General features: G+C 40.8%; 1 protein-coding gene across 1 annotated transcript in view; it reads right to left on the bottom strand.

Annotated features, from left to right (window-relative positions):
- The window catches only part of TEC (tec protein tyrosine kinase), a gene marked incomplete at its 3' end in the record, with an annotated part of 30822 nt that extends 18397 nt beyond the window's left edge, over nt 1-12425 (bottom strand). The window contains exon 1 of the mRNA XM_009577913.1: nt 12291-12425. Within this exon, the coding sequence (XP_009576208.1) occupies nt 12291-12425 (135 nt within the window). The remainder of the gene's footprint in view (nt 1-12290) is intronic.
- Nucleotides 12426-13122: the final 697 nt, after the last annotated feature.

The following is a 13122-nucleotide window of genomic DNA, read 5'->3' on the forward strand; positions in this document are numbered from 1 at the left end:
AGGGTGTTTGTTTGTTTGTTTTTGGTGGGGGGCAGTGTCTGTTTGTTTTTTCGTTTTTTTTTAAATAGCATTGCCATTTAGCAATAAGAAGCACTGGATACTGCTGCAGTTCCCTCTTGAGAGGCATTTCCACCAAGCAATTACTGATTATGCAAATATAATTACTGTAGCTAGGTGTTAGATGGCCACATTTTCCACCCCCTTATTTTCCAATGTGTCAGATATGTTGAAGAATGTCCTGCCTCCTTTCAATTAATTTTTTTAAATTATTATTCTAAGAAAAGCAAGTATCAAGTATTTCTATTCACCTTTCCAAAATGGCTAGAATCGAGATAAAAACCAAGAGGTGATTATTATTTGGATCTAGTCTGACCTGATCAAGATCTGATTCTTGGGAAGAATTTCAAGGGGAAAAAAATACAAACATAAGTGAGAAGGAGAAAGTCTTAAACCCTGTCCTGCAAAATAGGAAACCAAGAATCCTTTACCATGGCCTGGCTGCTCAGCAGATGTCTACCACCAGCACTGGAGAGACCGAAAAGCATGAAAAGAAGTTCTCTGTAGTAGCACTGATGCAACTTCCTAACCATGACTACAATGAATTATCTGTAATTTACTCTTCTCCTGCAATTGAGAGGCACTCAGTCAAGTGTACACGGTTACAGTTACGATACATTGCTGCAATCACGTAAGGAAGCAATACAAGTAAGACTAAAGGACACAAAATATATCAGCCAGGCCTCCATCCATATCAGGCCCTAAATCACCTACAACCTTTCAGCTTTCAAAATAACTAGCACATAGCTTAAGGTTCTTTCACAGAAATCTTCTCTTCACAGTTTTCTGTGAGGTCCTCACAGAGCTCTGAGTCTGGCCAGCCCAGTTGTAGCATTTCTGCCCTGTTTTCTCCCCTCTCAGGGACATCGCTCTGTCCGTAGGGCGAGTGACACCTTTCATTCAGCCACCCCTCTAACACAGCCTTCAGGCTGTCTGAACACTACACTCGACAACTTGAGCCAAGAAGGGAGGGGAGCCCAAGTCCACAAGCATCACAGACGAGCGACCGGAACCCCAGGACAGGACCCAAGAGGTCACCTAGCCAAGGCACCCGCTGCTTTACCTACTCTTTCAAGGTTCAGATGATGGAGTCCGCAACTACAGAGCTGAGAGGGGTTTTTTGTCTTTGAAGATTCCTGTCCATCACGAGTCCATCTCTCCACTTTAAACACCTGCTGCTCCACCAACCCTTCATCACAGTCCAGGCTTTTGGGAACCTCATCCTTCCCGCTGTTCCTGCCCTGAATCTCACAGGCAGGCCCACATCTTTCTTGAAACTTATTGCCCCAAACCAGATGCAGCACTGCAGCTGACACCTTATCATCAGATTCTAAGGATTCACAGTCCCGTTTTTTCATCCTAATGTAACATTTGCCTTTTTCACAGCAACGAGGTATCATTGATGCATATCCAGCTTATGATTCACTATCCTGTCACCCAGGTCCTGCTGGGGACAGCCTGACACTTAGCTACTCACTCCCATTCTGTATTTGAACAACACTTTCATCTTTTGCGCTTGTCCACACTGAATCACATTCTACAAAATAAAAAAACCAAACAACCAAACCCACCACACACCTAATCCCAATATACCACTTAGATTTCTAGACTTGTTTTCCAAAATGCTTGCACCTCCTTCAAGTTTTGTGTCACACGAGAACTGAACAAGCTTCTATTTCAGCAACAATATCACCAACAATATCACTAGTGAAAATACTGAAATGCAAGACAGGACACCCCATTCAAGACAATCTTTCAATCTGAAAACAATCCACCGATGCCTACTGAACACTGTTCCGGTTTCCCATGTGTTCTGCAATCAGATTTACAAGAGGTTTATATAGGTCATTTCTAATGCTGACATCTGAAAATGTCTCATACAGCAGTGTCAAAAAACCTTTACTGGAATGAAAACACAGGATATCGGCTGCTTCTCTGCTACCCACAAGACTTGTTACCCTGTGGCAGAAAGAACATAGATAAGCCTGAGGGTTTTTTTGGTTCTCGTCAAATCTTTGTTGGCTGATGTGCAATTTTGGTATCTTCCAGGTACTTTGAACAAGCCTGTTTTTCCTAGCACTTTTCTGGAAATTATCTTCATAGCTTACAGTTTCTCAGCTTCCCCTCTGCACTTTTTTAAAACTAGGCCTTCTCTAGCCTTCCAGAATCTCATTTATCTTCCAGCTCTTCCTTCTTAGCACCTTTAAGACTCATCCACTCCTGTCTAGTCATAAGGTAAATATTCTCATCCATGCCTTGTCAGTGTCTCAACAACGACAACCTACACTTTTAAACTTCAACTATGTCTAGTTTGTTCCATCTCATAAACATCAAAATTATTCTAGAAAGATAATTACTGCAGATCCTCATTTTATATCAGACTCTTCTTTTGGTAGATGTTATAGAGAACAGGGAATCATTACTGCAACATAACCAACTTCTTTTACAACTTAAGTTTCTTTATGACTTGTTCTTTTCAAGTGAGCATTCCCATGCATCTGTTAAAGCTATTCATGTGAATGGAGGCAGCTTAAGTTATTTCTCCAATCGGAACAGCTTTCACTTGCTCCTGCTTAAAATTTCCCCAGCTGTGCCTACTGTTATCTGTCTTCTCTTGGGTTTTCAGCCAATATTTGGGGTCTTCTGGATCACGATCACAGTAGTTCTGCCTATGAGCAAAAATTTATTTTAAAAAATTATTTTCCTGAATCTGGAGGGAGGGGGGAACGGGAACAAACCAACCAGGAAGGATGGACCTTCATGGTTGCCAATGCCAACATCTACTGCTTTCCAGTAGACCTTCTATCCAGACCCTCTCTGTGAGATTTTTCTTCTCAGATTCTCTCAGCTGCTTTCCTCCTGACTCATTTTTGCCCCTCCCATGAGGTTTCTGGGGCCTTTGCTGCAGAACAAGGTCTTCTCTTTCAATCACCTCGATAGCTCAAAATGCTGACCAGCTTTATGTGCAGCTGTATTTTGGACAATTAATTCCTACTGTTTGACCTAGCTAAAAGAAAACTGATTCCTTACTGTATTTGCTCTGAGCAGTAGCTAGCTACAGACCTAGATCAACCCTCTTCTTCCCCAGGCTACCATACAAAAGAGGTGTAGGCAACTAATCTGCAGTAAAACTGTTCCTGGTTACTGTGATGTCTCATCAATGCTTTGCACCATGTCTCTACTCACTTGTTGGTGCATCTTATGCTTTGATAAGCAGCTCCTCAGAAGGACTGGGTTTTTGTCCTAAGTGTTCACTGCATTGTGGAGGACTAGCAGCTATCGCAAAATAATTAAATCAATATAAATATAACATGGCTTATATAACTTCTACACCTGTGTATTTCCTTGAAGCAAGACTCAGCTTCCTACATTGCTCTTTCTCATCAGAGATGGATCTCTCAATTCCATTACTCTCGCTGAGCAAAGAGATCTGTATACAGGATAACAATGCAGGTATTGCTATATCAACAAAGATGTCTGTAAGTTTGCTTGACAAACTATAACCTGAAGAGTATCCATTGGTCAGTCATCTACAGATTACCAAGTCACTTGCTAATTCTCTGTCTTGATTTCTATGTAATCAAGTGCAAAGAAAAGAAGTTAAAATTAACTATTTTCCTAACACCGCTAATCTGTAGAAGCAATGGTTGTAGCCATTATAGAGGTATTATACAATTAGAAAAGGTGGCTACTCATATTCTGAGTTAGCATTTAAATATAGATCTTGTGAAGAAGTTTGAAAAGCCCTCTATTCCATCACGTATTTCTACTCTTTAGTTTTTCATTAGAGGTACAAACACAATATTCTCTATTCAGATGGACGTGACAGGCATCATTCTAGGTAGGATAACTTATAAATACATCATTGTACTTGCTCAGCTGAATTATGCTGAAAATAACTGTTACAAGTTCATCATTACATCGTTGATTTTGTTTATATATAAACATATATAAAAGCACGTGTGTGTGTTTTAAACAATCCCATCTATCCTGACTGCACTTTAAAAATTTTGATTCATTCTTTTTCTGACAATGCTAGGAAGAAACTGTGTTTAATTCCATTAAAAATTGCTATACAGTAAGAGCTGAACCAATCTAAAACCACAACCTCTCTTAGAGACAGCTGTGAAGGTATGTCCCCAGTAAGTTCAGCTAAGGACTTCTACACAATTCACATGGAAGCGTATATCCACTTCTGTTTCCTAGAGGGGAAACAGCAGCCAACACAGAGTCCTCTTCCAGGTCTAGCTGGAATAAAGTTATTGTGCAAACTTGCAAGTACTTTAAGAAAGCACTATCGTTACTACCTATGACTTGGAACAAAAAAGGCTCTGGCAATCTACTTATTTCAGAAGTTGTTTATCTTACGTTAAAAAACAAGAGTAATCAGTGAAGTGATCAGAAGCATTTTAATACTAATTGTTCTTTCATTTACGTAAAGAATTAAATCACCTATGCAATAACTAAGGAAACCATATAAATTGGGGTAATTAAGTTAAAAATAATAAAGGATAAGCACTATAGGAATAAACAACAGTAGAATCGATACACATTAATCTTCTGTCAAAAAAAGAAAAGTAACTAGCATAGCTTTTTGGAACTCTATAATGTTGTTATGCTCCAAAGGAAGTATTTGCACAAGATTAGTGTTGCAATGAAGCTACACAATTTTACCCTGAAACCTGCAGCTTTAGAGTGGGCCCCAGAGCTTTTAAAGTTATTTTTCCTTCCTTAAAATATCCCCACGGTAATTTCAGTAGCTTCTGTCTCCTCTCTATTCAAATTACAAGAACAAATACAACTCATGCAGAAGAACCCTTTTTCCTTAGGAAGAAACTTTCAAAATTAGCAACCCCCAAGAATGTTCAAGCTTTTATTCTGCATTTTTCATTTCTATCCTGGTTGAGTTTTATTAGTTGTAACAGTTCTTCTGTTTAAGCGAGACAGTTTTCACTCAAGTCTGATCCTGATGGCAAATATCACTACTGCCAGTGAAGACAAGCGCACTCTGCACCTTCCAAGATCATCGGAAAGCCACCTTCTACTTGACCCCACAGAAGCATCCTTCTAAATAAGACACTCAAACATTTTCCCTCTAGGGCTATTATCTGCCTTCTCTGTAGAAGTAAATGCTTTCTGCATACTAATAAATAGCTAAGTGCTGTGCCTACCCCAATATCCTCTGTGCAGCCCCTCCAGAGCTAATGGGTATTGCAGCACAGACTCGCTCCCCCATTTTGTCCTCCCTCTTACACTGCAGAGCCCCATTCACCCAAACACACACAGGGTAACCACAGGGACCAGGATTTAGCCTATACCTTTTGAAAATGCAAAATCCAATATAAACCATTTATTGCTGTAAACTGTAATCCATACAGCGAACAGGAGCAAACAATACAGATGCTAAAGCTTAAAGCAATTTCACATTCATAAGCTCCTATTCAGCTTCATACTCAAGGTCAGTGCAAGTTGCCGTGGGCTGGAAAGGTTAATGCGAGCACGCTGCGCCGTGTGTGGGAGGACAGTAACCAAGCCACACACATCAGCACACTTTCAAACTAAAGAGTGTCACTGCTAAGCAAGCGGGGGGGGTAGGGGGGAGAGAGAGTTGGGCGGGGGAGAGAGAGAGCACAGTGAAAGGGAACATTCCACAACTCCAATAGATATAAGGATACTAACAGTCGACATGTCGATAACAATTTATAAAATGATGACCGGATCTGTGCCAGCTCTGTGGAACCACAACACTCATGAGAAACATCAGTGTGAAATTTTTCAAACCAACAAACTAGCAGGACATCTCTCTTGCGCAAACCAGCTCCTTTCAACTACTCCAGTGACGAGAAATACTTTAACACCTACGTTTATTATCTTGCCTTCATCTCAAAGAATTTCCCTTGCTTAAAATGCCATCTAGAGCAAAAACTTCTAGTCTGGTGGCACTTTTAGTTCAAGTGAGATGCTCTGTCAGCATGAGCTAACTGAAACTTGTGTGAAGTACATGTTACCTGCTACCAACGCAGCAGTAAGCCTGCTCCAGTCAGGGCCTTCAGACATCTTCTCCCAGTTCAGAGACATCTTCTGACCATTCATTGAGAAAGAATTCACAACAGTAAAACTTATTGCCACACAAGGAGGAAGAGGATAAGCCAAGAGTACTTGGTGGACCACTCTGGTGGACGCAGTAACTTGAATGTTGTTTCTGTGTGGTCTGTCCTGTCGGCTAACTCAGGAGGAATAAAAGATGCTGTTCTTTGCAGCAGGTAGGCCACTCTGCAAAGGAGTGTTTGGGGCACTTGCACCATGGGACACCAGCCACCAGGCATACTGGTAGAGCTGTAAAGTGAGTATTCCTTTCCACTACAACTGTTCAGCTGTAAGTACTGAAGGATTTCCAATTTCAGTGATAAGGTGGACCCCTAGATAAAACTAAGGTTTTATTTTCCAGAGTCAGCTGAAAGTGTAAATGCACCACACCTTTGAAAATAAACTCCAGAGCATTTTAAGTTGAATACGCAAGATATGAGGCCACTTTTGACAGAAGAGGGCCAAACATACCTAGGCCAATGCATGCGTGAAGTTATTTCCACAAATGCCTCCTTGGATTTCAAATCTACATTCCCTTCAAGATGAAATTAGCAATTTGGAAAAAGTCATACTAAAACCTTAGCTAAATTTTTGCTGGTCAAAAATACAAAGAAAAATATTCCAAATGAGTTGGGTTTTGTTTTGTTGTTTTTTGTTTTGTTTGGGTTTTTTTAATTACTGCATTAAATACTTGATTTTCAGACAAGCAGGTTTATTTCAAAATTGCTTAACTTTGCTTATTAATTTCCTACAGATTAGTATTTTTTTATTTCTTAGAAGAAAATAGTTCAGGAAAATGAACAGAAGCATACCTGAAGTAGTATGCTGAGCTTTCAAACCACACAAAATTGGAAATAATAAAATATTTCACACTAGTGCTTCCTCACTAGAATGCTACATGCCTTTGCTATACAACCTGGAGAAGTTACACTGCAGTCAATGACTCCAGCTGACACCAGTAAGCATAGTGCAGGAGTCTTCAAGAGCAAGGGCCAGTTTATGCAAAAATGCCTACTACCTCCCACTTCCAAACTGCCATAGTTACTACTGTCTATGTAAATCTGTTCAAAGCTGGCTCGGTAAGTCTACAAAGCATATTTGAGAACATTGTACATATCTTAAGTCTTTCTGACTGTAGCATATTCAGTTTTATAATACATCTCCATACTCAGAATAGGAAGATATTTTACTTCCTTGTTTTTATACATTCACAATCAGTACTCTGTGCTTGGAGGCTGATTCAGTTATTTCTTACTACAATGAATTTTTGTCTTCATTACAAATGGAATCCATCACACTAAGATCTCATTAGCCACTTTTGCAACATTAAGGAAAAAAAAAAGACAGAAAATACTCTTTCCAGCAATGACAGCTGATAAACTATTAAAGGCTTCGTGAAACTTATAATATTAACTCAGCCTTTTATATGCTTGTAATTATTGTTAGCCCAATATTGCACAATAGTGAAATAATGGCATTTCGCCAACATTTACACTTACTAATTCACAGGATTTACGCCAAAAAAAAGCCAAAACCAGAAGTCATCTCCAGCTTAAACAGAATATTCCTCTTTTCTGACAACATTAAAAATTCATCTCCGTGATGCTTAAGGCAAGTCAGTTCCTGATGTATCTTTATTTTCAAGCCTTTTAATGTCCATCTTTTTAACCAATCTTAAGGTGATACATCTCCCATTTTTTTTTACCAAACAGCATAATGCCCAGAAGAACATAGGCCATAAAAGCCATTGGCTTCCTACACAAAGTTTCCCAAGACATTACTCATAACTGTAGAGCTTTGCACAGGTGACCTAAACCAGGATTCTCCTTCCTCAGGTTTCTGTGCTTTGAAACCACTCTTGAAATTCAGATTCTTTACTGATTCTGTAGTTATGCTTCATCGATAGCTCACACACCTCCTTCATGTACAGTCCAGCAATATTTCAAAGTGCAGAAGCTACATTTCTCCTTCTCATGGCAGCAGTGCGGCTCCAGCTTCACTGTAGGCACTTTGTACCATGACAGGGTGCCTGAGCTGCTTGAAAGCACGTATAAAAAGATTTAAAGAGGTTATGAGCAAGTTTAAACAAGATTTTACCCTGTTGCTAGTAGTCATGCTTATGAGATAATTGTTTATGGCTCCAAGTAGGTATATGGCACTTTGTCAAGACATAGGACAGAAAAAAAAATAAGAGAAGAGCGCTTCTATAATGTGCGGTTTCTGGTCAAAGAGCAAGTGATCCCCCACTACCAGCTGCACAGAACAGTCAATTAAATCACTCAGCAGCATTTAAAAGAACAACATTTGCTATGGTTGACTGCTTTCTGTTGTCATAAATGTTTTACTTCTGTCACCAGACATACCAAGTATCTAATTCTGTTTCCTTATTTACAATCCCAACTTGCCCACACTTTGAGTATTGACTAATCTGGTTAACAGGATTTAATTTAATCTTGTTTTTAAAAAGCAGTGGTATGACTATTCACGTGACCGCAAACCCTGAGTTCTTCTTGAATTCTCTCTACTGAATTCCTATAGAAGTTAAAATGGAAAAAAAACAAGAAAAGACTTCAGTTTGGCCAACGACCACACTGGGAATCATGTACTTGCCTAGAGGAGCAGAACTCAGCCACCCTTGGCAGACTGCTACCACTGCAGTTATGTGATCAAAATGAGGGCGTGGGATCTTCTTGGCTTGGGATATCCATACTTATCTTACCAATCTGGACTTTGAATATTGTCAAGCCTGAAATGAGATCAGTCCGTGCCTATCCTTTCACCTGTCATATTTTTAAATTCAACCAGCATACCCAGTAGTCACATTTATTTCAGCAATAAACCTCTGACTATTCAGAAGGGCCAGAATTATTTTAATCTCTAATAAATTTTTTTATAAAAAAAATTACTTCAGCCAGAATATACAACTGTCTTACTGTAAATACAAACTTACAGCCACCATCATTGGCTTAAAAAAAAAAAACACCAAACAAAACCCAAACAACTGATAAAACCCCCAAACTTTTTCCATTTCAGTTGCCCAGTGACACAAAGGAATAACTACCATTGTCACAGAGGTCTTAGTCACACAGTAATTTTTTTTTCCAAATAGAGACCAAGTATTGCTGACAAAAATATTCAGTGTGCCCCTCTAAGATCAGAGCTCATTATTTTCAGACAATATTGTTAATAAAATAAAATGCTGATTAATGTTTAAAAGAATCTAAAGTGGGAGGAACAATGAAAATGAAAAGGGTTTGAGGTTGGAAAGCTATGTGTTACGGCTGAGCCAGTCTAACAACCTGCTGATGTCAACAGTCGGAGCATCCTGTCCTCCTCCACCACCTGGCACCGCCTCTGGCGCTTGTTAGATCCTGCACTGAGCTAACGCAGCTTGCTAACCCAGCAGAACACTAATCCAGCAAAAATAAAACCAGATCAAATACCTTTCTGCTGATTAGCAAGTTTTTTCAGAGCAGTATAGATTCTGAGAAGTGCCAGGACCAATTCAAGTGGATGGGGGAGGCCTGCAAAGACTAGGACAGGGAGGAGATGGACCTGCCTCTTTCAGCAGCAAACTGCTGGGCTAGCATAGGTGTAATGTATATTTTCAACCCAACAGTCCTTATCTCAGGCTGGAACGTTTTAAGAAGTTACTGCCTCCACAGCTGAGGGCACTATGGGCCACCCTGCTCCATCTCACTGCAAATAAAACCGATAGTTTAAACCCCCTCTCAGACAGATCCACCAGTCAGTCTCCTGGAGGGTATTTTAGCTGGAGGACATTAACCTACAGGGGAAAGGTAAAGCTGGAAGGGGAAAGCTGGAAGTGGTAACTTCTTAAAGGGCGACAACTAGACCTGCAAAACCTGTTAGTTACATTTCTATTTGACGTGAATGTGAGCTAGCACAAGATAAGCACACAACATGATTCACAGGGCTTTTTAATCCCCCACTTATTTATTCTCTGGGGGAAAAAAAGAATATTCTTTTAAAAAAAAGGCATTCTAAAATAAGTACACATTTTAACTCCGTAGTCAGTAAAAATACATAAATTCACATTCCAAGGTGGACTGAAAACTGGCTGAACAGCCGGACCAGGAGAGTGGTGGTCAGCAGCACAAAGTCTAGTTGGAGACCAGTAACCAGTGGTATACCCCAGGGGTCAATACCAGGTCCAATCGCATTCAACATCTTCAGTAATGACATGGATGATGGGGCAGAGTGTACCTTCAGCAAGTTTGGTGATGACACCAAACTGGGAGGAGGGGCTGATACACCAGAGGGTCATGCTGCCATCCAGAGGGACCTCCACAGTGGGCTGACGGGAGCCTCATGAACTTCAACCAAGAGAAGTGCAGAGTCCTGCACCTGAGAAGGAACAACCCCATGCACCAGTATACACTGGTGGCTACCCAGTTGGAAAGCAGCTTGGCAGAAAAGGACCTGGGGGTCCTGGTGGACACCAAGGTGAAGATGAGCCAGCAGTTTGCCCTTGCTGCAAAGAAGGCTAATGGTGTCCTGGGCTGCGTTAGACAAAGTATTGCCAGCAGGCCAAGAGTGATGATCCTTCCTCTCTACTCCGCACTGGTGAGTCCTGTGTCCAGTTCTGGGCTCCTAGAACAAGACAGACATGGACATACTGTGGCCCCAGCAAAGGGCCACAAAGACGATTAAGGGACTGGAGCATCTCTCCTATGAGGAAATGCTGAGAGACCTGGGACCGTTTAGACTGGAGAAGAGAAGATACAGAGGAGATCTTACTAATGCATATAAAAGCCTGAAGCGAGGGTGTAAAGAAGATGGAGCCAGGATCTTCTCGGTGGTGTCCGGTGACAGAACAATACTCAATGGGCACAAACTGAAAAACAGGAGGTTCCTCCTGAATATCAGGAAACACTTTTTACTGTAAGGGTGACTAAGCACTGGCATAAGTTGCCCAGAGAGGTTGTAGAGTCTCCATCCTTGGAGATTTTCCAAAGCCATCCAGACATGGTCCTGGGCAACTGGCTCTAGGTGGCCCTGCTTGGGCAGGGGGGTTGGACCAGATAACCTCCAGAGGTCCCTTCCAAACTCAACCATTCTGTGGTTCTGAGATCTCATTCTTAATCCTCGACTGTGTCCAAGCTATATTCAGAGAATGGTAACTACAATAGTCTGCTGTGGTCTTGGGGCATGGTAAGTGAGTTCAATTCTGCTGCAAGCACAAGCTCTGGCAGAGAAACATGCTTAGCAAGCCTTAGCTCTCCTGTACCCCCTTCCATCATCAGAGGTAAGACAGCCGACACAAGAGGTTGCAGAGATGGCTCCATTAAGTTTATTTGTTGAACGGCTTCCCAGAGTGTAGAGAATGCTCCAGTAGCTACTGCAGCCATTTTAATCCCCTTCGGCACTGTGACAAATCTGTAAAGTAGCCTCAGTTAAGTGGAAAATCTGGCCCCCCCAGCACTAAAAGATATGACAGGGCACTCCAGGGGCAGGTGATCTTTATGAAACCAAGTCTGGAGCTCATTTGAAAAATGCTGGTCTGAGGATTTGCCTAGTTTACACTATTGATTTCTAGAGTAACTGAATTTACATAAAGTGGTAACTGCAACGAGCTGTTAGTCATGCCAAAAATAAACTGCTTCCAGCTTCATTTCAGTCACTAGGTTACATGATCCACTCTAATGGATCTCATCTCTAGTGAACTTGGTCTGCAATGTGCTGCTGCTATCAAATGCTCTTTCTCCTGTTTGAATTCAGTTAATTCCCAGATGTGAAAGTAATGGCTTTCACAGTAAACATGGCCACAAGCAACTACGATTGTAAGTTTTTCTACCTTTTCCCCACTTTGTGATAGCAGTGATCTTTCATCTCTCCAGAGAGAGGAAGAAATCAGCTTTGATGACCAGCTAATACAAGCTGTTTTATCTTATTCCTGGCTATGTACTACTTCTGAGTAGTTCACATTGACTACCAGATAAGTTATCTACATCTCTGTAAATCTGCATTATAAATAAGAGAAAAGAGAAATGGCAGCTCGTGTTCATTGCCACCCATGGCCCCATCTGCCCCTGCCAGTATGATATACGGTAGGAAAAAAGCCAATAGTATACAAAAGCGAAAAGGAACAAGGGCATTCTATAGTATAAATCTGCATCTCCTACCTCCGCTCGACCTTCGTAATATGTTAGCATAGACTTTGTAAGCACAAAAAGCCTCTCTTTGTAGTTTAACGGAGAAGTCCTCTTCTTCTGCTGTGATCTTTTAATCAAAATCTCTTGTAGGATAATAGTATTCATTTCAGCCACTTGTCACCTCTGTTTTTAGCCATTGAATATCAGTTCCTGTGAAGACAAGAGAAAAATCACTGTCATATCTTTAGCAGATCACAGATCTGGAGATTTCTGTAGTAAAAAGAGCTTCTACTTATAAATGAAACTACCTGAATATACAGAAAGCTGGAGCTCACCCTAAGCATCTGGAAGTTTACAGAAGTTAATTATTAGACAAGAAATTTCAGGCTTTGCTCAGCCAAGGGCTGCACTGGCACATTCCCAGGAAGCCAAAAGCTCTACGTGACTGGGATGAAGTAAGGGACACTGCAGGCTGCGTCACAGAAAATATGGGTGAGAAGTCCAAAACATGCTCCAGGCAAAGCTCCATGCTCCAGGCAGCTCCAGGCTCCATGCTCTAGCAGTGTACAACTGCTCTTCATTGCAAAGTCCTAATGTTTATCAAAGTTTTAATTGCTAAGGCCCGTGCATATATAAATGCCATTTGCAAAAATATTTGATATACAAAATTGAACACGGATCAGTAAAAGTAATCTTGCAAATTCACCCCAATTATATTACAGTTTTCAGACGCAAATGGTCATTTAGAAGATGTAAATTTGAGAACAGAGAAGTAGAGCTTATTTTTCAGAAATTGCTAAGTATATACCCTCCATCTTCTATTTAGAAGGACCTCGTGCTGACCATCAATAATCTAAATCAT

Source organism: Fulmarus glacialis, unplaced genomic scaffold, assembly GCF_000690835.1.
Source record: "Fulmarus glacialis isolate BGI_N327 unplaced genomic scaffold, ASM69083v1 scaffold15665, whole genome shotgun sequence".
NCBI lineage: Eukaryota > Metazoa > Chordata > Aves > Procellariiformes > Procellariidae > Fulmarus > Fulmarus glacialis.